Genomic DNA, 27,783 nt, shown 5'->3' with positions numbered 1-27,783 from the left:
TTTGTGATAAATCATTGGGCTTGGGGCTGTTTAATGATCATTTACAACACAATAAATAAGAAGACAATTTGTACAAGTGCACGACAGCCAAGAACGTAAAAAAAACAATGTACTATTCTATTTTTGTGAACACATTCAGGGATTGGATGCTTTAAAGGAGGAGTTGGATGAGAATTGTTTAGCCTGGGAAGTGGAGCAGGCGCTTTCGTGCCTCAGACAACCGGCGGATCCTTTGCTTCAGGAAATTCCTGTGTCTGGTGAGATCTTTACTCTCCCTCAGGAGCTCGTTGTGCTGTTCTCTGTCCTGCAGAATTTGCAACATATCTCTCTGCAGCTTCTTCCCGTATTCATGTAAAATGTAAAACTGGATGATCATGGGGATCTGATTGGATAGTCGGCCGGCTGCTCCCTGTGAGACAAAAACCAACATTAGGGACTGATGGCAGTTAACTGGATTTCACAATAGGCAATACAGACCTGTGCCTATGGGCTCCTGGGAAAAAGAGGAACACAATCGTTTTTTGACTTTGCACAATTCTTACTTATTCCACATATTTCAGTGTTCTCAACGAACTAACTGCTCCAGCATTGATATTACTGGGACATTTACTGATTGTGGTCATGTAGCGGTGACATTATCCCAGTGACGGGCTCTGTAGAGTATTACATAGTACGGGTGGTGATACCAAGGCCATAACTTGATATTTCCATATTACTGACAATATGGTACAGGAACCATTTATTAAAGCAATAATCGTTTGTTAAAGAGTACCAGCACTTACGTGCACCGGAGGCAGCCATATTCATGAAAATGTAACTCACTAAATCATCAGGAACTAGTGACATCAATTAGTCACAAGGAACTTTGTGGAGGGATGTACTTTGCAGTGCTACACATTGTCGTTCTGATTTATTAAGGAGCGTAATTGGCGATTTTTTTTTGCCATATAATGCGCATAATTACTCTGCGCATGCCCAGAACCAGCCCATACGCCACAGAACACAACAGCTTCCAATTAATCTTCGAGTGCAAAGGAGACTTACTACAGCCTACGATTTCAGGGAGGGGATGGGGAAGGGACTGGGCGTATACCCGTAGTCACTGTACAGTAAGGGCGTGGCAAGCTCCAGCGCATGCAGCAGCGTTCAATTCAAGCTCTGGACATCTCTAAGATACTTGTTTTTCCACTGCACCAGCTACAGGTCAAGTCTAAGGGCTAGATTTACTAAGCTGCGGGTTTGAAAAAGTGGGGATGTTGCCTTTAGCAACCAATCAGATTCTAGCTCTCATTTTGTAGAAAGTACTAAATAAATGAAAGCTAGAATCTGATTGGTTGCTATAGGCAACATCCCCACTTTTTCAAACCCGCAGCTTAGTAAATCTAGCCCTAAGTGTTGATTACTAGTGATGACGGCTGAGCATGCATACTAGGACATGTATTTGCAATCAGCAGTAACTGTAAAAAAACAAAATTATGTACAGTAGACATTAATAGCATCCTAATAAATGTTTTCTATGTTTTTTTTGTTTTTTTTTAAACTTTACTTTTTTAATGTTTTTTCATTAATGACTATATCATTAACATGTGATATTAAATGAATATTTTTTCAATGTCAGTGTCATGTCTAGTAGAACAGAGCAGACCTACACTTCGTTTTGTGTTCCTTAATGAATCAGGCCCTGTGTTTAATCTTGCAATCTAGCTTATTGAAAGTTTTCGTTCTTTGGTATCAGCCATGAATGTAAAAAGGACTCCCTGCAGTTTCCTTTATTAGGGTTACTAATAGGAAATGTGTATTTGTTCCCTGTTTAGCAGAGGGCCGCAGAGCTCCCTGAGATATGCCAGAAACTAGACATTAATTACTCCTTATTATTCCTTCGGACGCACTTTATATGGGAAAGTCAACCAAACACCCAAAAGTGACAGATAAAAAGATAATCCCGGTATCCCCTCATTCTCCTAATATGTTTAAGGATTATACAAGGCTAAAGTGAGTATTATTTTAGGAGAAAGGGGAATGGGGGAGGTTAATGAAGGTGGTAGGATGAAGTTTGAAGACACATTTTCCCTCTTTCCACCATGTAGATTTACAATTGGTTCAACTATCCCCCCCAAAAGTAGGTGCAGACTAATTTTTCTTGGACAAACAGAAAATCTCTGTGGGACTGCATGTTTTACATTTAAGTAAATTACCTTTATTGTCTCAAATATCAGATAAAATTCTGATACACAGTTATTTGTTGTAGCCCTTTTACATAAAGCAACATTTATTTTTTTAGTTAAGCAGATCACATACGTTAAGATCTGTGAGTAGATGGCCAGGCTGGATGTTCCAAGTCATTTGGTGGTCAGGCCGTACCTCATGATGATCACTATCATCAGCTGACTACATTTTCGGAGAAGAAAAATTTAAATCCAAGTGGATCTTATTTGATTTTGACCCATGTGCCATTTCAGCCCATTTTGGTCTAAATTGGGCAACTAGCTGACAAAATCACTTTACATAAGGTCCTCAACAAAGGTCATTGAGTATGAGAATAGCACTCTATAACTTATCAACATCCCCCCGCCAAAAATTACTCTAAAACTTACTTTAAAATAAGCTTCTACATGATGGGCCATGTCTTTGACAGAACACTGGAAAAGGTCAGGCTTTTGCCCAGTGCCAAACGTGGTTACTACTGTAAATGGGGTCATAGATGGTTGCACTCTAGAGCAGATGGTCTCTAGATCGGTCCTGTAACATTTGTCTTGAGAGTAGACCATCTGTTCCATCAAAAACTGAATCCTGATGAGATTATCTGCAGAGTCTTCTTGCATTTGTCGAATATTTTCAATTTTATTCTGGAAGCAAAGACACAGATATGATTCATGAAACTCGTTCTCCCTAATTCATGGATAATACCACTGGTGGCTGATTATAGACTTCTGTACACTAATTAAAGAGCAAACAAAGTAAGTATTTCACATTAATATATACCAAAGGGGGACGTATTACTGAGCTAAAATGAATAGAGATTTTATAGTTAACTAATTAAGTTTACCCTGCTCTCTTCAGCTCTGCAGCCGGTTGACATGTTAGGATTGTGGAGCTTCTTTAACATGGCAGGTACCTCGAGTGACTGACAATTTTTTTAAAAAAATATAATGCACCGCACCAAGTAGACTATTATAACTCCCAAAATATGTATAGTTAGAAAATATGTTCTCATATGATTAATGTTATTTATTAAAAGAGGGTGCACTCTCACACTATTATCGCATCCTATGCTACTGAGTAGAAAAGAAAGTGTGTTTATTGTGAGGCACTCAACGATCATTTTAAAAAGTTTAATTTTTATTATGTACTATTAAAATTTATAAACAATTTTTTTTTCTCAGAAAGAGCTTGTAGCGAAATATTAAAAAATGAATATGAAATGTAATTGCCACCAAAAAAAATATTAACTGTTAAGATAGTGTAATACTACCTAGCCGCGATGCTGTTCAAATCATTCTAATATAATAGCTTTTATACATTTATTTAGATGAAATTATAATTACTCAGACATCGTTCATAAATAAATAAGATTTTCAATCCATGATCACCAGCTGCATGTTAGAATGAGTTCCTTAGTCGTGTGCTGATCTTATAATCCATGTAAATTGGAAATGATATACCAGGAGGTTAATATATCGACACTTATATAGTTAATATTTTCTGGAGCCTAATTATGATCTCGTGGGGATAAAAATATCCCTCTTCAAATTTATGTTTCACTTAAAAAATATGAAGCTTTAATCTTTTTTGTGTAATTACATTTCATATTCATTTTTTAATATTCGCTACAACTTCTTTATGATAAAAAAAAATTGTTTATAAATTTTAATAGTACATAATAAAAATTAAAGTTTTTTAAAATGATCATTTGAGTGCCTCACAATAAACACACTTTTTTCCTTCTCAGTAGCATATGACTGACAAATTTGCAGACTTACTTTTCCTACATGCACTGTGTTAGTTGTGCATATACAATACCAAGACCAGAGAACTGTATCAGATTCCATTAAGATGCTACCCTAAAATCGGGAAGGAGCTTCAGCTGTCTGTAACGGGGTACGGAGATAATACTGTTCTTTTTAGCAGACATTTGGACATTACACCACTGACTACGCAAGTTACTTTTTCGATGCACAGGGAATTAAAGAAATGTACATGTAATTATATTATTACATAAGCGATTCCGTTTAATAATCCAGACTCATTTAGTATGATCAGGAGTCATAAAATAACATATTGAAAGTAAGCAATGTCCTCGTTTTCTGGGAGGGATGAAGTGAAGGAGCACAATTTAGTCTAATACCTATTGACATTTTATTTGCACATTTTAATGCTAGTGAAAATGCTTGTGAAAACACTTAGCAGATTCAATCACATTTGATATGCATTTTGTTTTTAAACTTTATTTATTGTGAGGTTGAACAATCTTACAGTAACAAATAAACATAAAAAATTAACATATAGGGCCTGATTCATTAAAAAACTTAGGCAAGAAGTTGAGTAAGTTTTCTTACTTAAGTTTTAACTTACTTAAGTTTTTCATGTTACAATGCAAGGGGTGCAAATTAGATTATTTTGCATATAAGTTAAATACTGGCTGTTTTTTCATGTAGCACACAAATACTTGATAGCATGTTTGTGCACTGAAATTTAAAGTTGATATGTGTGTGCTACATGACAAAACTGACAGTATTTAACTTATGTGCAAACTAATAAACTAATTTACACCACTTGCATTGCAACATGGTTTTGTCTAGAAAACTTACTCAAATTCTTGCCTACGTTCCTTAATGAATCAGGCCCATAGTCAAACATAGATAAACATGTTAAAACAAGTGTAAATGGAGACATGTAAATGAGATTCGTCTGAAACATGAATCGGTATCCCCAAAAAATCACAAACATAGTTTGAAACAGAAACTATTAAAAAAAATATTAGACATATCAGAATTGTCAACCAGGGTTTTATATTTTTAGGTGAAAATAAAAAAAAGAGGAGGGAGGGAAAGTGGACTGTGATAAGCATTTTTACAAGTGACTTATACCAGTGTTTAATGCTCACTATAAGCTGTACATGTGGTAAACTAAAAAATGGAATAAATAAGAGTCCTGAAAAAAGCTACCCCAAAGCAAGTAAGACACCAGTTGGTAGCATAACATTACAAACAATGGTACTAGGCCCATTTACATGGATTTAAGTGCATAAGAATTACATGTAGAAACACATTTAAAGATATCAGAGGGTACTAGCCCTAAACATGTCAAATATCTTAGTGAGTCTTTATGTGAACACATAAAAAACAAAAAGCATTACTCACCTTAGTAACTCGGCAAAAATTATTAAAGTTACTAAAATGAAATCCCGCAATGTCACTGAAAGTTTTTCGTACAATATCTAAAAGAAAGAAAGAAAGAAAAAACACATAACTGAATTATTCTTACTGGGGTAAAATAAAATCAACATTATTTATGGGACAACATAAGGGCATCATGGCAGTACTGGGGTTTGGCAAGAGAAATAATTGAAGTTGGGTACTGCTCCTGGGTATCAGTCATCTACACTTATAGTACTTGAAAGAGAAACAATTTGCTTTGAATGAAGAGCATAATGTATAGGGTATCTAAATAATTTATTCATTATTATAATCATCATCACTCCCACTCCATATACATCTGTATATTGAGATTTATCTAAATGTAAGTAAATTCTATCTTTTCCTTCTTGCTTTGTTTCCCCTCAACATCATGATTGTAATTATTTCCAGACTCAAAACCAAATTGAATGAATTTCAGCTGCCATAAGATTGTGATAGGTAATTACTTCATATTACTTCAAATTAATTCATCATAACACAGCAATTTTCACTTTGTTTTAGCAAGTGGGCAAAGAAATGAATACTTAGTACTGGTAATATTAATTGTAGTACGCCAAAGATAAATTCAATTGTATGAATTTCAGCTGCTGCGCTCCTTACCTTTGTAATGCTTTGTTATCATATCCTTACCGTAACACAACAACACCATAAAGAAAAATGATTCGATTGTCGTCGTAACAGCTTAATTTAAAGGTTTTAAATTCAGTGAAATAAAAACTTACAAATACAGTTCGGAAGGACATTCTTCCGACTTGTATAGTAACAGCAGAGCTCTAAGATTGTTGAGCTCGAACTTCGCAACTCTGCGAAAAGGTCTATTCCAACTCGATTTGCCAAAAATGGTACCACTTTCGCTCATCTCTGATCCAGAGTCATACCTGGCAGCAAGACTAATGGGCACAATGATATTCTAGCAGCAAGACTAATGGGCAGAACCTGGCCCATGCACTTAAATTTGACACTATGAGCTCCTCCGCTGCCTCCATTCATCTCCACTACTGAAAACATCTATGAGGATGGCAGTTAGCTGTGTCTAGGTTCACTGTTGTGGGTGGAGTTCACTGAGCTTTAGAGCATCGCAGGGAAGTCCGAGGGCATCTCTTAACTGCTTTCTGATTTGTCCCAAGCTCCAGAGAACATCGCTGGCTGCTAAGTACCGTAAAGAAAGAAGCTTAGCAAATGGTCAACAAATACTACAGTACTAAACTGTGTATATTACAGCTAGACTAACATGGCAATAACTATTTTTCTATATACAATGAGCTTTAATTCATGCACCAGGATGCCATGTCATCCTCACCCATCACACGTTTCAGCGTATCCCTGGCAGGATCCTCCATGTTGCCAATTTTCTCTTTAACGATTGCTTCAAATGTCTTATAATTAATAAATCCAGGCAGCTCCTTCCCACGATGCATATTCTCATACTCCTCAATCTCTTCATGTAGCACTTTGTTAACTAAAATAAATCAACACATGAAAGGATTGAAGGAAATGCTGCGGTAAATGTAGCATGCGTTTTCATTTTCATTACTTTACTAAAAGTAGAAGTCAATATCCTATAATGTTTTTATCGTTTTTTTTATAGACAAAATGGAGCCCTGGGCAGACCCCTAGACCGGCCTCCTTCTGCTGTCAGTGATTGACTTCCACGCAATTCACGTTAACCAAAGTTTTCATTATTATTTTTTTTTCATTTTGCTTTCCTTTACCAAGAGGTGACCATGAAGTATCTGATTTACTGGTTTTATTGCCAGAACTAATAAGGATCTATTTTAGTTTGTATTCCGGTAAACCCTGTGAAAACTTCACCTTTCTGAGTATATCTTCTGCATTCCCAGCATCTTCAATGACAGATGCAGTCCCTATAGGTGTCTATAAGGACTGCTAAAATGGCCTACTTATCAAACTCTAAAATTTGGAGTTTGACCCCAACAGCTAACGACATCTGAAGATGGCATAAGCCGTTCTATCCTTTGGATTGAGTATCGCAGGAGAGGGCTCTTCGGATCCCTCTCCATCAAGCTTCCTGCTCCTCCAATCCTTCTGATCGCAAATTGTGAAAAGGCCAAAAGGTCAGAACCTATAACCACTCTACTATAGACTATTCACCAGGACAGGCTCCTTTTGGCTGAACAATATTAATAAATAGGAACGCTAAATCATTTCTTATAATTGAGATAAAAAATTATAATCAAATGTAAAGAAAACACGACGGGTCACAAAAAGACTCCCCAGATACACAGCAATCTGGATCTAATAGTGGCTAATGTACCACATATTTTTACATTCACAGCAATGGCGCTGATATGCAAGGAACAAGCTTGATCCAGGTCTCCCTTGCAATGTCCTTCAGCCAGAGACGTCCTTGTTTGTATGTTGGCAGTTGTGCTACAGGATTGGTGAGAGAGTTCACTACCATCATTTCTAAAAATGAGAACTGGGCAGAGGACCATTCACGTGGGCAGTATATGTAACTAGATGATGAGCATCTTCCCTGTATCTAAGGGATGGATATTGGGACCAATGGTTGCATTTAGACATACCGTATTTCCCCAAGTATAAGACGCACCCATGTATAAGACGCACCTTAATTTTGGGGCCCAAAATTAAAAAAAAGATGTATTACATAAAGTTATTGAACTCAAGTTTTATTTATCATAAATGCGATGTGCAGCAGGAGGAATCAAAAGGCTCTTTCTAATTTTTGTCACAGAGCACACTATGGAGGAGCCTGCAATTTGTCACAGAGCACACTGTAGTGTAATTTGTGATTCACTAGAGCAGCTTACACATTCACACCAAAATGAGGCAGTGAGGCAGTGAGGCAATGAGGCAATGAGGCAGTGAGGCAATAAGGCAATAAGGCAATAAGGCAATGAGGCAATGAGCGCTACTGCACAGTCTTGTTGACAAGAGACAAGTCACGTAGACACGCCCCAAGCGTGTCTACGTGACTTGTCTAAAGTCAACAAGACTGTGCAGCTTTTGTAGGGGAAACACGGAGGAATCTGCAGCGGCGATCATCGGAACTGTCACTCATGTGACTGACAGCGCCGACACATTAGTGGCAGAGCGAGACCAGGTCAGATGTCAGTGTAGTTCCAACATATTTCTTGTTTAAGGCCCCTGAGTCTCTTAATCTGGTTCTGTGAGTTCCTTTTGCTCAGACTCAAAACCAAATTTTATTTAAAAAACAGTAACATATAACATGTCCACATTTCACATTGTTGGTAAAGTATTAGGCTCTTAAAACATGAAGATACCACTAGAGGTCCTCTAAAACACACAATAATTACAGATGAGCCCTCTTACACTGCATGATCGACTTGTCCAATTTAGTCTGCCAGTTACTGAAGAACCTTCGAACTTTTGTATAAAGTTTAGGTGTTTTTGTTGCAGACACAAGTTCCTCTCCTTGTGTGACCCGGACAATGTCTTGATTAAACTGTTGAATTTTCTGTAATGAGACACAACAAAACACGGTGAATAATGTTACCATTAAATACTATTTAGCTGCACAAAAAATGCCCTTATCCATAACGCACAGAAAACAAATAGTTAACCTCTGAAAGGGATTCTAAAAGATACAAGACCAGTTTATATCTCTGTAGGATATTTCCTTTCTCTGTATATTATAAGTATTATTTACATGTTGTAATTAGGGATGTGCACCGGCCACTTTTGGTGTCTCGTGTTTTGTGTTTTGGATTCGGATTTCCTTGAGGTTTTGGGTTTGGATTTGTTTCGCAAAACACCCGACGAAAGGTTTTGGTTCGGATTTAAAGGTTTTGTATTCGGATTTATTTTGAAAAAAACATAAAAAGTGTTAAAATCAAGTTTTTTGGTTTATTTTCACTCCTACGCTATTATTAACCTCAATAACATTCAATAACAATCATTTCCACTAATTCCCAGTCTATTCTGAACACCTCACACCTCACAATATTGTTTTTAGTCCAAAACAGGCTCTACTGAGGCAAGATGTCATCCTCATCCTCAACCTCTGATTCCTCTCCCCCTACAGTGTGTACTTCCTCCTCCTCACACATTATCAATTCGTCCCCGCTGGACTCCACAACCACAGGTCCCTCTGTACTATCTGGAGGGCAGTGCTGTACTTGATTGAGGAATTGATAATTCATTTTTATGAACATCATTTTTTCAACATTCTGAGGAAGCAACCTCCTTCGCCGCTCACTGACCAGGTTCCCCGCTGCACTAAAAACTCTTTCCGAGTACACACTGGAGGGGGGACAACTCAGGTAAAATAGAGCCAGTTTGTACTAGGGATGAGCGCACTCGGATTTATGAAATCCGAGCCCACCCGAACGTTGCGGATCCGAGTCGGATCCGAGACAGATCCGGGTATTGGCGCCAAATTCAAAAGTGAAACTGAGGCTCTGACTCATAATCCCGTTGTCGGATCTCGCGATACTCGGATCCTATAAATTCCCCGCTAGTCGCCGCCATCTTCACTCGGGCATTGATCAGGGTAGAGGGAGGGTGTGTTAGGTGGTCCTCTGTGCTGTTTAGTTCTGTGCTGTTTAGTTCTGTGCTGTTTAGTTCTGTTCTGTGCTGTGCTGTGCTGTGCTGTGCTGTGCTGTGCTGTGCTGTGCTGTGCTGTGCTGTGTTCTGCAGTATCAGTCCAGTGGTGCTGTGTGCTGTGCTCTGTCCTTCTGAGGTCAGTGGTGCTGCTGGGTCCTGTGCTGTGTCCTGTTCAGTCCAGTGGTGCTGTGTCCTGTGCTCTGTGCTTCTAAGGGCATAGTTATTTCCCCATTATTCCCAAGTTTTTAAAAAATAAAAAAAAAGTAAAAAAAAATAAAAAATTAGAAATTAAAAAAAAAATATATAATTATAACCAAATGTGCAAAACCAATCCAGCAGTATAAGTCCATTGGTACTGCAATATTACAAAGTTCACACATTCTGCAGTATCAGTCCAGTGGTGCTGTGTTCTGTGCTCTGTCCTGCTGAGTTCCGTAGTGCTGCTGGGTCCTGTGCCGTGTCCTGTTCAGTCCAGTGGTGCTGTGTCCTGTGCTCTGTGCTTCTAAGGGCATAGTTATTTCCCCATTATTCCCAAGTTTTTAAAAAATAAAAAAAAAGTAAAAAAAAATAAAAAATTAAAAAAAAATAAAAAAAATATAATAATTATAACCAAATTTGCAAAACCAATCCAGCAGTATAAGTCCATTGGTACTGCAATATTACAAAGTTCACACATTCTGCAGTATCAGTCCAGTGGTGCTGTGTTCTGTGCTCTGTCCTGCTGAGTTCCGTAGTGCTGCTGGGTCCTGTGCCGTGTCCTGTTCAGTCCAGTGGTGCTGTGTCCTGTGCTCTGTGCTTCTAAGGGCATAGTTATTTCCCCATTATTCCCAAGTTTTTAAAAAATAAAAAAAAAGTAAAAAAAAATAAAAAATTAAAAAAAAATAAAAAAAAAATAATAATTATAACCAAATTTGCAAAACCAATCCAGCAGTATAAGTCCATTGGTACTGCAATATTACCAAGTTCACACATTCTGCAGTATCTTGTGCTACATATAATGGAGACCAAAAATTTGGAGGATAAAGTAGGGAAAGATCAAGACCCACTTCCTCCTAATGCTGAAGCTGCTGCCACTAGTCATGACATAGACGATGAAATGCCATCAACGTCGTCTTCCAAGCCTGATGCCCAATCTCGTAGTACCGGGCATGTAAAATCCAAAAAGCCCAAGTTAAGAAAAAGTAGCAAAAAGAGAAACTTTAAATCATCTGAGGAGAAACGTAAAGTTGCCAATATGCCATTTACGACACGGAGTGGCAAGGAACGGCTTAGGCCCTGGCCCGTGTTCATGACTAGTGGTTCAGCTTCACCCACGGATCTTAGCCCTCCTCCTCCTCCCCCCCCCTACAAAAAATTGAAGAGAGTTATGCTGTCAGCAACAAAACAGCAAACAACTCTGCCTTCTAAAGAGAAATTATCACAAATCCCCAAGGCGAGTCCAAGGGTGTTGGTGGTTGTCAAGCCTGACCTTCCCATCACTGTACGGGAACAGGTGGCTCGGGAGGAGGCTATTGATGATGTAGCTGGCGCTGTGGAGGAACTTGATGATGAGGATGGTGATGTGGTTATTGTAAATGAGGCACCAGGGGGGGAAACAGCTGATGTCCATGGGATGAAAAAGCCCATCGTCATGCCTGGTCAGAAGACCAAAAAATGCACCTCTTCGGTCTGGAGTTATTTTTATCCAAATCCAGACAACCAATGTATGGCCATATGTAGCTTATGTAAAGCTCAAATAAGCAGGGGTAAGGATCTTGCCCACCTAGGAACATCCTCCCTTATACGTCACCTGAATAACCTTCATAGTTCAGTGGTTAGTTCAGGAACTGGGGCTAGGACCCTCATCGGTACAGGGACACCTAAATCCCGTGGTCCAGTTGGATACACACCAGCAACACCCTCCTCGTCAACTTCCTCCACAATCTCCATCAGATTCAGTCCTGCAGCCCAAGTCAGCAGCCAGACTGAGTCCTCCTCAATACGGGATTCATCCGAGGAATCCTGCAGCGGTACGCCTACTACTGCCACTGCTGCTGTTGCTGCTGTTAGTCGGTCATCTTCCCAGAGGGGAAGTCGTAAGACCGCTAAGTCTTTCACAAAACAATTGACCGTCCAACAGTCGTTTGCCATGACCACAAAATACGATAGTAGTCACCCTATTGCAAAGCGTATAACTGCGGCTGTAACTGCAATGTTGGTGTTAGACGTGCGCCCGGTGTCCGCCATCAGTGGAGTGGGATTTAGAGGGTTGATGGAGGTATTGTGGCCCCGGCACCAAATTTACTACCGGGGCCACTCCACTGTGCAGTCCATATTTAGGTGTATCAGATATTAAACAACGGTGACAGTTGATGCCCAATTTTTTAATTATATTGTGGCCTCGGTACCAAATTGTGTACCGGGGCCACCACACTACGCAGTCCAGATACTTGTTTGGTGGAATTCAGACCAGTTGAGGGTTTTATTATTATATTGTGTGGACCACTCTATCTATACCACACTACAACTCTATACCACTCTATTTCATACTTTAATTCTATTTCATACTTTAATTCTATTTCATACTTTAATTCTATTTCATACTTTAATTCTATTTCATACTTTAATTCTATTACTAATTAATTACCATAAAGAGGAACAAAATAAACCAATTTTACCAAAAGTATAATATGACTTAGACTTACAAACACTACACTTGAAAGATCGTGCCTTTAAATGAAAAAGTCAGTCTTCATTGCACGACTATGTGCAACAGGGACAGTTTTTTGGGTTTACAAAGTCAAACAATAACACTTTGACCCTGTCTGTCTGGGATCTCAATGACGAATTGTCTGTACCATGTTTGGAGGAGGTATTGTGGCCCCGGTATCAAATTGGGTACCGGGGCCACCCCACTATGCAGTCCAGATACTTGTTTGGTGGAATTCAGACACGTGGAGGGTTTTTTAATTATATTGTGGCCTCGGTACCAAATTGTGTACCGGGGCCACCACACTACGCAGTCAAGATAGATAGATGCGTATTGCGTATCATAGATAAAGTACATTCAGTGGTGTGGGGCAAATTGAAAAATATTCAAAATGCACTGACATTATCAAAAACAAGAGGTTGTCACACGCTAAAACTCCAACATGTATATGATGGAGAGGATGGAGGAGCAGCCGTATGTGTAGTGTAATGCAGATCTGTTGAAGGTTTTTTATATATTTTATTGTGGTGCCCAGTGCCCACTCCTCTACGCAGTCCAGGTACAATTATTGGTGCGAATCATAAAAGTTCAGGGTTTTTAATATATTGTGGTGACCCACTCCTCTACGCAGTCCAGGTACAATTATTGGTGCGAATCATAAAAGTTCAGGGTTTTTAATATATTGTGGTGACCCACTCCTCTACGCAGTCCAGGTACATTTATTGGTGCGATTCATAAAAGTTCGGGGTTTTTAAGATATTGTGGTGACCCACTCCTCTACGCAGTCCAGGTACATTTATTGGTGCGAATCATAAAAGTTCAGGGTTTTTAATATATATTGTGGTGACCCACTCCTCTACGCAGTCCAGGTACATTTATTGGTGCGATTCATAAAAGTTCGGGGTTTTTAAGATATTGTGGTGACCCACTCCTCTACGCAGTCCAGGTACATTTATTGGTGCGAATCATAAAAGTTCAGGGTTTTTAATATATATTGTGGTGACCCACTCCTCTACGCAGTCCAGGTACATTTATTGGTGCGAATCATAAAAGTTCAGGGTTTTTAAGATATTGTGGTGACCCACTCCTCTACGCAGTCCAGGTACAATTATTGGTGCGAATCATAAAAGTTCAGGGTTTTTAATATATATTGTGGTGACCCACTCCTCTACGCAGTCCAGAAAGATACCTTGTTGCAACGTTTTGGACTAATAACTATATTGTGAGGTGTTCAGAATACACTGTAAATTAGTGGAAATGCTTGTTATTGAATGTTATTGAGGTTAATAATAGCCTAGGAGTGAAAATAAGCCCAAAAACTTGATTTTTAAACTTTTTATGTTTTTTTCAAAAAAAATCCGAATCCAATACCTTAAATCCGAACCGAGACCTTTCGTCAAGTGTTTTGCGAGACAAATCCGAACCTCAAAAATAACGAAAATCCGGATCCAAAACACAAAACACGAGACCTCAAAAGTCGCCGGTGCACATCCCTAGTTTGTACAGGGGCTTCCAAACTGCCTTTTTTTCCTGCCAGTAACAATATGGACTGTCTGACATGTCTATTTGGATGGTGTCAGCAAAATAATCCTCCACCATTTTTTTCTATTGTGACAGCATCCAATGCAGCAACAGTAGACATGTCTGCAATGATTGGCAGGTCCTTCAGTCCGGACCAGATGTTATCAGCATTCCCGCCAGCGGGTCTTTTAGGAAAACTGAGCTTTTTCTTTGCAGCTTTATCCTCCAAATTTTTGTTTTCCATTATATGTAGCACAAGAGAGCGTACCCCTAAGCCACACACACTCGGCAAAGCCTTTAAAAATTATATACGGCACAGGAGAGTACCACTGGACTTATACTGCTGAATCAGTGAACTTTGTAATATTGCAGTACCACTGGACTTATACTGCAGAATCAGTGAACTTTGTAATATTGCAGTACCACTGGACTTATACTGCAGAATCAGTGAACTTTGTAATATTGCAGTACCACTGGACTTATACTGCAGAATCAGTGAACTTTGTAATATTGCAGTACCACTGGACTTTTACTGCTGAATCAGTGAACTTTGTAATATTGCAGTACCACTGGTGGACTTATACTGCAGAATCAGTGAACTTTGTAATATTGCAGTACCAATGGACTTATACTGCAGGATTGTTTTTGGATATTTTTTTTTAATTTCTTTTTTTTATAATTATTTATTTTTATTTTTTTTTATGACTTTTTTTTAAAAATTTTTTAACTTGGGAATAATGGGGAAATAACAATGCCCTTAGAAGGACAGAGCACAGGACACAGCACCACTGGACTGAACAGGACACAGCACAGGACACAGCAGCACCACTGAACTCAGAAGGACAGAGCACAGGACACAGCACCACTGGACTGAACAGGACACAGCACAGGACCCAGCAGCACCACTGAACTCAGAAGGACAGAGCACAGGACACAGCACCACTGGACTGAGCACAGCACAGCACAGGATATAGCAGGGCAGAGGACCACCTAACACAACCTCCCTCTATCCTGATCAATGCCTGAGTGAAGATGGCGGCGGCCAGCGGGGAATTTATAGAATCCGAGTATCGCGAGATCCGACAACGGGATTATGACTCGGAGCCTCGCTTTCAGTTTTGCAATTGGCGGGAATACCCGGATTTGTCTCGGATCCGGCTCAAATCGGCAAGGTTCGGGTGGGCTCGGATTTCAGATATCCGAGCCCGTTCATCCCTAGTTATAATACACTATAAATGTATTTATTGTTATTAGCATTTGCCCTATTAGGTGCTTCAGTACTGTTGTAGTTTAGGAGTCCAGAACATGGATGTTCTACTCACACAGTAATAGTGACAAAGTTACAGACTAGGTTCAGATTCTGAGTACTGTAACTGGGCAATTGAAAAATCAACTCCTGTAAGAAACTACTTGTAGGAGGACCCATAAGACTCACAGATGTTCTGGGCCATAAATACGTCCCATTCTGCAGCTGAATATATGCAAAGTATCATAGGGTAGTTGGAATAAGGCAGCCTAGACAACCTGTGGCTCTCCAGGTGTTATGAAAGTCCCAGCAAACCCTGCCAGTTATCGACTGGCGATCAGATGCAAAGCATGCTGGGATATGAAGTTTCACAACACTCGGAGAGATACAGGTTGACCGTGCCTGGAATAGGGCGATGTTCTGCAGATTTCTAAAGAATAATCTGCGCCTCATTTGTTTAAATCATAAAGTCGAGGGTGGGGGGCATGATTCTGCAAAGTGCAGCTATTTAGGACTATATATTAATTTATTTTAAAGAGAACACTTTCTCCTATTTCATTTTCTTTTTTTCTTTTTATATAGCCAGCTTTGATTTTATATGTTATTGACTCACTTACCTCCACCAGGAAGGTGATTTTGTCGCTTTCATTCTCGGGTACCCCTTTTCCACACCGATCTAGATCATCTTTTGTTGTTTGAAGTTTGTTTTTAATCTGATCCTCCAGATTGGGAAGTGATTTCTAAGAGTGAGAGAATAAGAGTGTTCTTATTACAAAGTTATCATTATTTGAGAGGGAAAGGGAACGCAAGATACGGTAAGATACGGCAGCTTGGGTGAGTGTACGACTCATTTGTGGTCCCCATAATTCTTGGATTAGTGTCCAAAAGGCTGATCCCTCCAGGACACAGTTAGGGAAGATAGGTGATGACAAACAGTTAGATTTGGTCACCGTCTGGCCAAATTTTCTAGTCATTGTGATTAATATCTCAAAGATTCTCAAAGATGTTGATCAGGATTGACTGTGTTTTTGGGCCCATATATCTAAAACGACGCAAATGACCAGCAGAATTGTGGCATGTGTGGGCACAGTTAGCGGTATACATTTATTGGATGCTGGAACACCTGGTACCCGTTCGTTCACCTCCCTAATGAAATACATTAGGCCAGCACGTTGGCTAGCAACTCTCATAATTGGAGTTGCTAGGCAACACAATGGCGTCTGCAATAAAGATTCATCAAATCTGGGCAATCCAATAAATTAAATTAATCTGTTGGTGGAAATACTGCGTAAACATTTTATCAATTGCCATCATTATTTAACCATTGGGAGCACCATTTACTTATAAGCTTTAATAATTTGAACATTGAAAGTGAAAAATTCTACCCATAGCCACCAATCAGATTCTAGTTATCATGTTCTAGAATGTACTAGATAAGTGGCAGGTAGAATCTAATTGGTTGCTTTGGGCAACCAATTGCCCAAAGCAATTGGTTGCCTCCTCTTCTCCTTTTTAGAAGTTTTGATAAATCTACCCTTTGGCCTGTAATAAATATGAATGCATCTCACCCTACAGCATCTTTGAATGAATCTCTCATACATGTGTATGCAGTCGGATGATATTTCCAAGTGATATATTACGACATCACAACAAAATAATATTAATCAAAATAATTATAAGATATCATAATTAAAGTAACATGATAACAATATAATACATCACAATAATACGGACAACTTACATTGATGTGCTCCACGAGTTCCGTTGTCAGTCTTCGTGCTAAAAATGGGACAGTGGCCTTCTCTTCAGTCAGAAGATCACTGCAGTAATTAATAAAAGAATTAAATGACCAGATGTAAACATTTACTGAAATACCTTAGATGTGGTATTAATATATTTGGCCAGTAGGGATACTTTTCTATTTTTTAGCAAAGCAGAATTTAGAAGTGATATTTTTACTGATCCCATCATGCACATTTTTCAGAGTATCCACAACCCTGCACATAAAGGTCCATCCCTCTTGACAGGCACATGGTGGACAATTAGGTGGACTTTTGCAAACATAAAAACAGTCCTAGGCTATGTTTTTGTGCTTTGTTAATGATGCTTATTGTATAAATAAAAAGAAAGACATTAAAGAGAAACTCACGAAAAATATTCATGATCTTCAAAAAAAGCCTTCTCCTTCTCAATGGCTTCCTTCAATGAGACACTGTCCTGGATCTCCTGCTGACCTCGGCATTTCACGATCATATAACCTTTCTTTAGGGGGATAACGTTATTATTTACTACATTAACAATGGTGTCCTCTGTGCCCTTGTCAATTAAATCAGGTTTAGTTAGAATTCCTGCAATGGAAAAGAAGACATCATTTGAATATGATAAAATAATCCCTATGACAATGAGTTGGGTATGAAATAATGATGCTCATTATTCCGACAAGAATTACAGCGACGTGTTCAGACCGAAGGGCTCCTTCCCTGAGCAGGTTCCAGGACGACTGATGTGGAGAACGACTGGAAGCAATCGTGATCACTGAAGAAGCCGGCACCAGCTCATGACGTCACCGATAACTGCGACGCTGTTATCGGTGCTGTTAAGGGGGTAATGTAGGTATGGAGGTATGGACAATGTACAACACTTTGTAAAGTACATTGTCCTTGGCTGCAAACCTACATTACCCCCTTAACAGCACCGATAACAGCATCGCGGGTATAGGTGACGTAATGAGCTGGCGCCGGGTTCTTCAGTGATCGCGCTTGCTTCCAGTCGTTCTCCACATCAGTCATCCTGGAGCTTGGTTGGCGAAGGAGCCCTTAGGTCTGAACACGTCGTTGTAAATCTTGTCGGGGTAGTCAGCATCGATATGCTGGCTATCACCGATGACAATCCTTGCCCCTTATGCTGCATATACAATGTAAAGTCACGTAAATGCAATGCAGGCTGACGCGTTTCGTAACATATAGTGACTTTACCAAATGCTCTTTAATAAAGTCACTATATGTGATGAAACACATCAGCAGGACACTTTCTGGAGATTAACAATATACTGTGCTTTTATATTTACCCATTAAGTGCACTTTAACCATTAGTACTCGCTATCAGAGGACTGAGATTTCCATTTAGTATGTTCTATAACAACTAGCTGCTGAGACCCAGAATATAGGAGTCTCCCCATATGAGGAATCATCTGCGGTAACTACTTACACAAGAATTATTTGGGCTGGAACATTGCAGCGAGGGGACGAGTGATGCCCTATCCGGCTATGTGTTACATTGCTGCAGCAGAGTTCAGAGTTCATAGTATTAAAGAATACTCCTGTAGAAAGGGAAGAAATAGCTGCTGTTTTCAGCCATTATCATCTGCTGCAAGTGAAGCGAGTCATCAATATCCTTACAAACTGACCCTGTATTCCGCTATAATTATCCTCATGGGGAGTGAGGTGCCACATTAAATACATTCTACATCACTCATTGTGTAAAATAACAAAATCTACAACTATTGAGGTTATCTGGCCACTCGCCTCCCATCTACCTTTGTTTGCTTATAAAGCGCTTTCAGTTCATTAACTATGCAGCCGTGGAGACTGTGTTTTTAACATTGTTTTACAATTTCTCATTTAATCTGCATTCAAATATTTTTGTTGTTGTTATTTAGCTATTGTTAATGAGCTGACTTGTAATATTGAGAATGTTAACACTATAAGCGCCTAGGACATTTGTTTTGGTTTTTTAACCTGCCATATATGAAAGCATGTGCTTTGGAGCAGGCACAGCAGAACAGTTAGCCTTTTCATTACAGCCGCCTGTAAAACATCTCAGTAATGCCTCCTGAGGGCCTTAGGGTCCCCAGTTTTTTTTGGGGCCCACCACTGTTCCATAGATTACATGAGTTGACCTTTGAACTCACCCACAGTTCTCTCTCCACTAGGATCCACCTCACGAGCCATCTCCAGAGCTTCAGTGGTGGCAATGTCCACATTACACGGAACCACCACCAAGCAGATCGTTTCTTGTTTCTCAATATACTTTTTGATGAGCCTTTTTATCTGTAAACATAATATGTTACATGTAACGTATACAATCCAGACATTGTTATAAACATAGCGCACATGATTCATCTTCAAATTCAAGTCCATATGCACTTACGCCAGTGACCTCAATTGCACACAAGTCATGTCTGCCTGTAAATGACACATCCAACTGCTTGCGACTTGGAGGACAGAAATTAGGAGGGAAAGGACAGACGGATGTAGGTAGTATGTAGTAAGGGCAGCCGAATCACATTCAGGGAATCTCTTAGGTACATCATTTTTAGCCGTATCGCTTGCACCAGCTACAGGTCAGGTGTAAGTGCCGACTGATAGTGATGACTACACGTATGCATGCCAGAACTTCCGTTAGCAAGTAAGAGATATTATAAAAATGCATTTTATGTACAGTATGCATTCAGAACATTCTAATTCATGTATTTCATGTAAAAAGATACAAAAAAAACATTATTGAAAAACATATTTTTTATCAATGGTTATAGTACTAAGAGTTATAAATGAATTTTATCAAATCTTTTTTTTTTGCATGTGATGTGACTTTGTATTGCACATATGCATGTGTGTACCCTGTACTGTGTTCTATCTGTGCATATGGCAAGTGCCTCAAATGGAGACGTTTCTTGAATTTAAATCCGGGCGTACGTTCATGCAAGTTACGTGTGTTTTTTTAAAATGCAAGTTGTGTTCACAAGACGACTCAGGACTAGTATGTGTTTACCATCCTTTACTGTTATTTGTTGTGTATTCTGTTCCTCTTACTGCCCATTGACATTAATGATGAAAAACGTGCATTGTTGTCTGATATTATATATATGTTACACACAAGAGAATGTCTATAACAAGAGGGGATATCGGACAATTCACAAGACTTGTGTAAGGACTTTATCTAAAATAATAATATTAATTGAAAAATGGGCAGAATAGATAGAAAAATTGTTTTTTTTCTCTGCTTCAAAATTTCTATACTGAATAACATAACTTAGTCATGTATTTTCCATTTGAAGAGGCTTATTTCCATGTTGTCCCTAAAAAGTATAGTTGGGCAATCTCCCCTTATTCTTTTCATTATGTTACTAAGGATCTTCTCAACTGAATAGATCCTATCCTACGTTGATGAGGCCAAACAAGGATGAAACAGGCTGTCTGTTGGTGCAAACCCGTGTCATGCTCTAAAAACTCGTTGTATGCCTTCCTATGTTAGCTTAAATCTTATTACAGCAAGGTAAAGTGTCATAGCTATCTGTCTGTCTGTCTATATCTATCTATCTATCTATCTATCTAACTATCTATATCTATCTATCTATCATATCTCCGATGTTCACTACATCAAGGATCTAGCTCTTCATGGGGACGGCGACAGAGTAATTTAACAAGCTCTGTAAAGCTTAGCTTTTTGCAGCTCTTCTCCAATTCCTAGCTCCATCTGAGGATGGTGTTTGAGGTTCTTACCTATAATTAAACCACGGCTGGAGAGGGGTCTTCTGATCCCTCCCTGTCAGGCAGGACACTTCGTCCCTCCATCCTGTCACTAATGGTTATGCGCACATGCGCTAATGATGGCCTGGAGTGTAGTCTTTCGCAGCTGTGATCTCCAAGAAGGGAAAGATATCACATTGTTATGCAGTCTAGGCCTGAACAACCACTTATCTGAGATGCTGTCCCTGCCAAAATTAATTGATAAATTGCTATATTTCTTTATCTCTTATAGCTTCAAAAAGCGTCGATAAAAGATGACAGTTAATGGGCATTTTTTGCGGTTCCTGCAACAATTTTTACTGCAGTGGACTCAACTCAGTGCCAGTTCAAAACATGATCCAAAAATGCAGCCGCACAGGGCACCTAGACCTATGGAGCGCCCCGTACGATGCGCAGATATTCAGCCTATGGCAGGGATCGCTATGCAAGGACAGCTTGAGGAACAGTCTGACTCGGCGGTCAGATAGTGCCTCGCTCCCCCTCCTGCATCTGCATGTGCCATGCTCCCTCCTTCTTCCTTGGCAGTGACTATTGGGCCTGACATTATCATAATCATGTCCCGACTCTGTCAGAGGAGCAACACGCAAAAAAAACAGTGGAAATTAAGGTCATAGGAAGATAAGCAAAAAATGGAATGATGCAGGGGCACAGTGTGATTAAGGGGCACAGTGTGATGAAGGAGGCACAATGTAATGAAGGGGCAGAGTGTGATGAAGGGGGAACAGTTGATAAAGGGGGCAGCAGTGTGAAGAACAGTGTGATGAAGGGGGTGCAGTGTGATTAAGGGGGCACAGTGTGATGAAGGGGGCACAGTGTAATGAAGGGGTACAGTGAGATGAAGGGGGAACAGGTTGATAAAGGGGGCAGCAGTGTGAAGAACAGTGTGATGAAGGGGGCACAGTGTGATGAAGGGGTACAGTGCGATAAAGGGGGCACAGATTGATGTAGGGGGAACAGTGTGATGAAGGAGAAACAGTGTGATGAGGAGGGGAACAGTGTAAAGAGGAGGGGAACAGTTTGATGAAGGGGGAATAGTGTGATGAAGGGGCACAGTGCGATGAAGGGGCACAGTGTGATGAAGGGGGAACAGTGTGATGAGGAGGGGAACAGTGTAAAGAGGAGGGGAACAGTTTGATGAAGGGGGAATAGTGGGATGAAGGGGCACAGTGCGATGAAGGGGCACAATGCTATGAAGGAGGGGAGCAGTGTGATGAAGGGGCACAGTGTGATGAAGGGAGCAGCAGTGTGATGAAGGGGGGAACAGTGTGATGAAGGGGGAACAGTGTAATGAAGAAGGGGATCAGTCTGCTGAAGGAGCATAGTGTGATGAAGGAGGGAAACAGAGTGACGAAGAGGTAACAGTGTGACGAAGGGGGCACAGTGTGATGGAGGGGGAACAATGTGATCAAGGGGAAACAGGATGGTAAGGGAAGGGAGCAGTGTGATGATGGAGGGGAGCAGTGATGAAGGAGAGGAACAGTTTGAGTTAAAATATATATATATACATATATATATATATATATATATATATATATATATATATATATATATATACTGTATATTATAAAAAATTACACCATATTATTTCAATTACATCATCAAGAGGCCCTGGTATTTTTTTGATTCTCTTTTGTGAAATATTTTTTTAATTTATACTGTATTTTCTAGTATAATTTCTAAACTTAGTTGCAGGGATGGGGGATGATTACAGTCCTCAAATATTCTTGCATAATGTGCTGCTAGACTTGGGGCCAGCTCTGTCCCAACTCTGATTACTTTGGTGACTGGTCAAACTGTGCACTTACCTGGGGCCAGCTGTACATTTTGGGTCTTCCATTGTGGGTGCCTAATTTCTTCAGAGGTTCCTCCCAGACAGAGTAATTGGCTTCCAGGGAAGCAGCCACCCACCAGCCCTCCAAACAGGTACAGGGGAAAGTATATCATTTTTACATTTGATGAATAGTAAGAGATATACTTTCTACATGGTCTCGATGATATTAATAAATCATTGTGTGGTTAAAAACAGTATATAATATTTACTTCCTGTAAACTTGGATTTAATGATTTAAAGCAGGTATATCAAACTGATGCCTGCATGCTGCAACCCTCACAAAACTAATTTGAGCATGTGATAAAAATATACAAGTGCTAAACATAATATAGAAGAGACCTCTGCCAGAGTTTAACATCTCACCGTGACTCCAATATCTTTTGGCTGGTTTCCAACAGCCACTCTTGCAATTCCAGGGAGATCGATGAGTGTCAGATCGGGAACATCAGGAGAGATCACCTCAAGGCTTATAAGTGCAGAGCTGATCCCCACACCTGGACCAGCCATTGCATCCTGAGCTGCAAATAAGAAATAGGGAAAACAGCATTAGTTAAATGATTGGGGGCGACACCCTTTTATAGGGATACACTATCTATACATCACATCCATTATGTTGAATTAGTGTAGGAGATACCTCGGGTAACTGTAGGTACCACACCAGGGGACGCGATAAATAGTGATTTGAGGGTTTTGAATAGTACCCCCTCCAGTTCCCATGGTTGGTGGGTTCATGTGGGAATACTGAGTTGACATGTATTCCAGTTCAGTTTCATGGAACATAGGTGGTATGGTGGCTCCGTTTTTAGGATTACTGGCTCGCATCATTGGGGTCATGGGTTCTATACCAACCAGGAATCTATCTGTGTCGAGATAATATGATCTCCATATGTCGATAAAAACTCTGTAAAAGTGCTTCATAGGTGAATAATAATAATAATGTCCTTTATAGCCTTGACCATGACTCTTTTCGGAAGTTTAGCTGTATGCCACAAAAGAGAGAGGCTCCGGAACCCAGTGAATGCAAGATGCCGAGTGAATGAGAGCTCAATGTAGAAGACTGGTGCAGAGTGTAGTAAACCTGACCTGTATGGGAATTGAGCAGTGAGTTCTGGGATGTCCAGTCCAGAAGACAACCTCTAGCAGGGGTATGCATGCAATTCAGTTCACCAGAGATGCTCAAGTGTGACAGCTACCTGAGAGAACCACTGCTGAGAGAGAGCAAAGAAGACCTACAAGAGCTGACATTGTAGAGGTGAGAGGTCGAGAGGACGAGTGACTGGCCAAATGGAGAGAGTGTCAGTTCTTGTGACCACCTGTGTTAGCCACTGTCTTTATGTGTAAATCAACAAAGAGTTGTGCTGGTGACAGAAATATTAATATTTGATAAATGATCTTTTTACCCACAACACAGTACAGAGATAATATATCACTCACCTTTCATGATTTCCTTCTCCACCTCCATGGGATTCTCCAGCTCCTGGATAATTGTTAAATAGCTGATTTTTCCCTTCCATCCTGAATTGTTTTTACTTTTCACAAGTTTAAGCTCTAAGGGACATCTGGTTACAATCCCTGAAAAAAACAGGAAAGGGGTCTGAATTGATCAAGAGTCATAGTTCCATCATTTGATATCTCATATTACCAGGACTATCACACACAATGTTTAAGATGTCTGTAACTTACAGCCAAGAAAATCATTATGAAATCAACCTGATATACACCACATATTGACAACATGGTTAAGAGTTTTACTGATTTCCAGCCACAAAAATTGAACGTAAATGGCCCACTGAGATGAAGATTGCAGCAGGGCCTATTCAATGGACTAGTGGGCCTAAAACAACAATCACATTACTGGGCCTCCATAGCATTTTGCAAATATGAGGGATAACTTGTAACTGTTTTCAAATGCAAAATGTATGAAGCTTTCTCTAAAAAGTCAGTACAAGTAAAGGCAGAACAAGGCATTGCGGGGCCCCATAGCAAGATTTGCATATGGGCACGGTTATACTGTACTCTCTGCTCTTAATTGAGAATGTGCTGTCTAGAGTAGGTACCCAGTGCACATAGGCCGGTCTGAGGCATAATTGTAAGACGCCTCCACTGTGCTCTATTGAGAGTAGAACAGTGGTATCAGCGAAGTTGTGTGGTAGGAGCAGGGGCTTGGAGTTGGGGCAACCCAGCATTCACGGACTCCCCCAACCACCAGGCCCCATAACTGCTGTACCTACTGCACCCGCAATGCAGGTGGTGTCATTCATATTTTTTATAAGTGTTTTATGTATTTATGAGATGGGTAACAAGTTTTCAATATCCTTTGACATGTAATATGTTTTCTCACTGATGTGTGTACATTTTAGAGTGAACTGAAGAGGATAAAAACAAGGTTCTCACCGCTGCCTCTGGGGAGAGTGACCCCAGACAGAGCCTCCAGAACAGAACTTTTCCCAGAACTCTGATCACCGATGACTGCGATCGCCGGTAACGCCAGATCCTTCTCCACCCCCAGTGACCTCAATGAGTCAATGAGATCAATACATGGACGGATCTTCTCCTCATAGGTGTCATACAAGTAGTTAGACATCCTGTAAAAAGAAAAATATACAAAGCAGTGCAACCCATTTCTCATCATCAGGTATAAGTGGAGAAAGTAGTTTGCCCTGTTCTTAAATGTAACCACGTGGGTTTATTGAGCATCGTTTTATTCTGTACCTAATCCACAAGAAACTGCTATAATAACCACCCAGCTGACTGATGTCATTAAGCCGCTGGCCAGTAATCTCCAGGACTTTATAAACTAGGAGTCAGCCACATTTTACTGAAAGTTTTGGTCAGTTTGAGTCATAATTTGCCTAAAAAGACATTAAGGGGTTAAACCAGGAAGTAACTCCAGATGCCCCAATATCAAGGTATGCTCCTTTGCATGGACAAGTAGGACCCTATTGTTTAACACCAGGTCTAACCAGACTTCCCAGAGTCAAACTCTACAGTGTGGCCTCTCTGATAAGCGAGTAGCAATCCTGATGGGTCTATCTAGTGGCCACGGTCAAGTTACCCCACTGTGGGAATCTGGCCTGCCATAAAAGGAGGCAATGAGAGACTTTTACTTGGATAATACCAATTAGGAGTTACAGCTCCAGTTAGACTGGTTGGGATCAGTTTGAGATTATTTGGTAGTGGCTCAAGACTATGCTGACTTTTTCTCTTTATGTTCCTGCAAAAAGCGAGATGACATTGGACTTGGTCTATGCCTTGCTGGAAGAGGAGTGAAAAATCAGCTGAATCAGTGATCTGACGCTGGTGACTATAGCTCTCCTCGAGATAGGGTTGTGTGGGATGGTATGGCGTGGTGAACCCCATGGTATAATGTTTTTTTAAGTGCTATAGCCTTTTTAAGTTTTGTATTGTTCCAATAAAAATGCTTTTGCATTTATCAAGATACTTGCCTAGGTGTGAATTATACCCACCCAGTGTACTAGGTGTGCTGTCTGTGGGCTGTATTCTGGCACTTCTCATTGTTTGGCACGGTAAGAGATCTGACAATAAACCCTGTATCCTAACTATTGTTGGAGATATGGTTTTTCTGAGCTTAATACATAGAGCCCAAAGTCATACTTGTATGGGAGTCTCCTGAGTTCCATGTAGGTCTGTAGGACTCCCGGGAGTGTAATTCTCCCTCATCCTGCCCACTTAATAGTGCAGTGGGCGGGATGGGGACCTCTATTCATCCCAAATAGCATTATTTTGGCCCTGTTCATGCAGTGGAGTGGGGCCAAAATAACTCAATTTTAAGCACCCCACCCCCTACGTACTTGTACTTTACCTCTCGAAGATAATTAAAAAAGAGTTGGTAACTATGAAGAAAGAAAGAAAGAAAGAAAGAAAAGATAAAGAAAGAAAAAGAAAGAAAGAAAGAAAAGATAAAGAAAGAAAGAAAGAAAGAAATTAGAGATAATAATAATAAAGTGAAACTACATTAACTTGTATGTAGATAAGTGAATGTTAAGTATTTTAATATGTTTTTAAAAATATATTATCATATTTATTTTTAATTTTTACTATTAAATAACCTTGCAGCTGCAGAGTATTTCACATATAATATATAACATATAACATATCAAATGCTTATATTTTTAAATTAAACTTAAACTTATTTAAAAGAACAAATGTTGTTACTTTTTGTACTTATATGATGAATATAGTTCTTTAGTGTTAGGATAGTTATAAGAGCAGTGACAAATCTCCCATCTCACCTGTCTAGTGTGCAGCGCTCTCCCTCTGAATACCAGGCTGTCTCAGACCGTGACGCTGCAGTGTCGGAGTCCAACAAGGGCACAGCTAATAACATATAGATGGGTTGGAGGAAACAGGAGAGGAGGAGGGAAATTTTCTGGCTTTGAGAAATAGAAACTGAAACTATAAGGTCGCTAAGAACAGAAACCTTGATTATCTATGTTTCTGCAGGCTGTCTAGAGGAAAGTAAATAGGCTGGCAAGGCACGCTGGTACTTGTAGTTCCACAGCAGCTCGAGTGTCACCTCTAAATGCCTGCGATCAAATCATTGAAAAAGGCTATATGCAGTACTAATTGCAGTCTGTCCTTGTCCACTTTAGGAACTGGGGGCCTGATTCATCAAGGTACGCAAACTCATGCGCATCTGCTAAACGGGACTTGAGCTACGTAAAACACCACATACGCAGCGCAAACAGAGCAGATACGGCACTCAAAGTCAACTCAATCTCAAACTCCAACGCAAATATAAGGGTTTGCGTCACTCAAAGTATGAAACATGAGTTTGCGTACCTTGATGAATCAGGCCCTGGGTTGTCAACAGAAAACAGGGGTCCATGAAATAACGCGACTGCGTATTGGTGTGGCCAGCCTTCGGAACACGTGAATAGCTTTAAACCAGTCCGTCTTTCTCTTTTCTCAGTTCCAGACTCACAGTCTGGCACTTTGAGTATACAACACAAATACAGCTGTCGTCACCGTGTTGTATACAT

The 27,783-nt window shown here is 40.0% G+C and overlaps 1 protein-coding gene across 1 annotated transcript; it reads right to left on the bottom strand.

Moving 5' to 3' along the window:
• On the bottom strand, positions 1-27,361 carry LOC142139568 (interferon-induced GTP-binding protein Mx3-like). Its single transcript, XM_075197277.1, has 13 exons — positions 27,034-27,361; positions 25,175-25,365; positions 24,215-24,352; positions 23,144-23,298; positions 19,332-19,470; positions 17,571-17,769; positions 17,163-17,241; positions 16,039-16,161; positions 8,733-8,877; positions 6,718-6,876; positions 5,361-5,437; positions 2,595-2,846; positions 1-409 (listed from the first exon to the last, which is right to left on the bottom strand). Exons 1-13 carry the CDS (start codon positions 27,126-27,128, stop codon positions 179-181), a joined length of 1,983 nt encoding a protein of 660 aa, XP_075053378.1. The 5' UTR covers positions 27,129-27,361; the 3' UTR covers positions 1-178.
• Between the last annotated feature and the right edge of the window lie 422 nt (positions 27,362-27,783).

Source organism: Mixophyes fleayi, chromosome 2 (genome assembly GCF_038048845.1).
Source record: "Mixophyes fleayi isolate aMixFle1 chromosome 2, aMixFle1.hap1, whole genome shotgun sequence".
Classification (NCBI taxonomy): Eukaryota; Metazoa; Chordata; class Amphibia; order Anura; family Limnodynastidae; genus Mixophyes; species Mixophyes fleayi.
The sequence above is the reverse complement of the archived record's forward strand: the minus strand, read 5'-3'. Positions and strand labels throughout refer to the sequence as shown.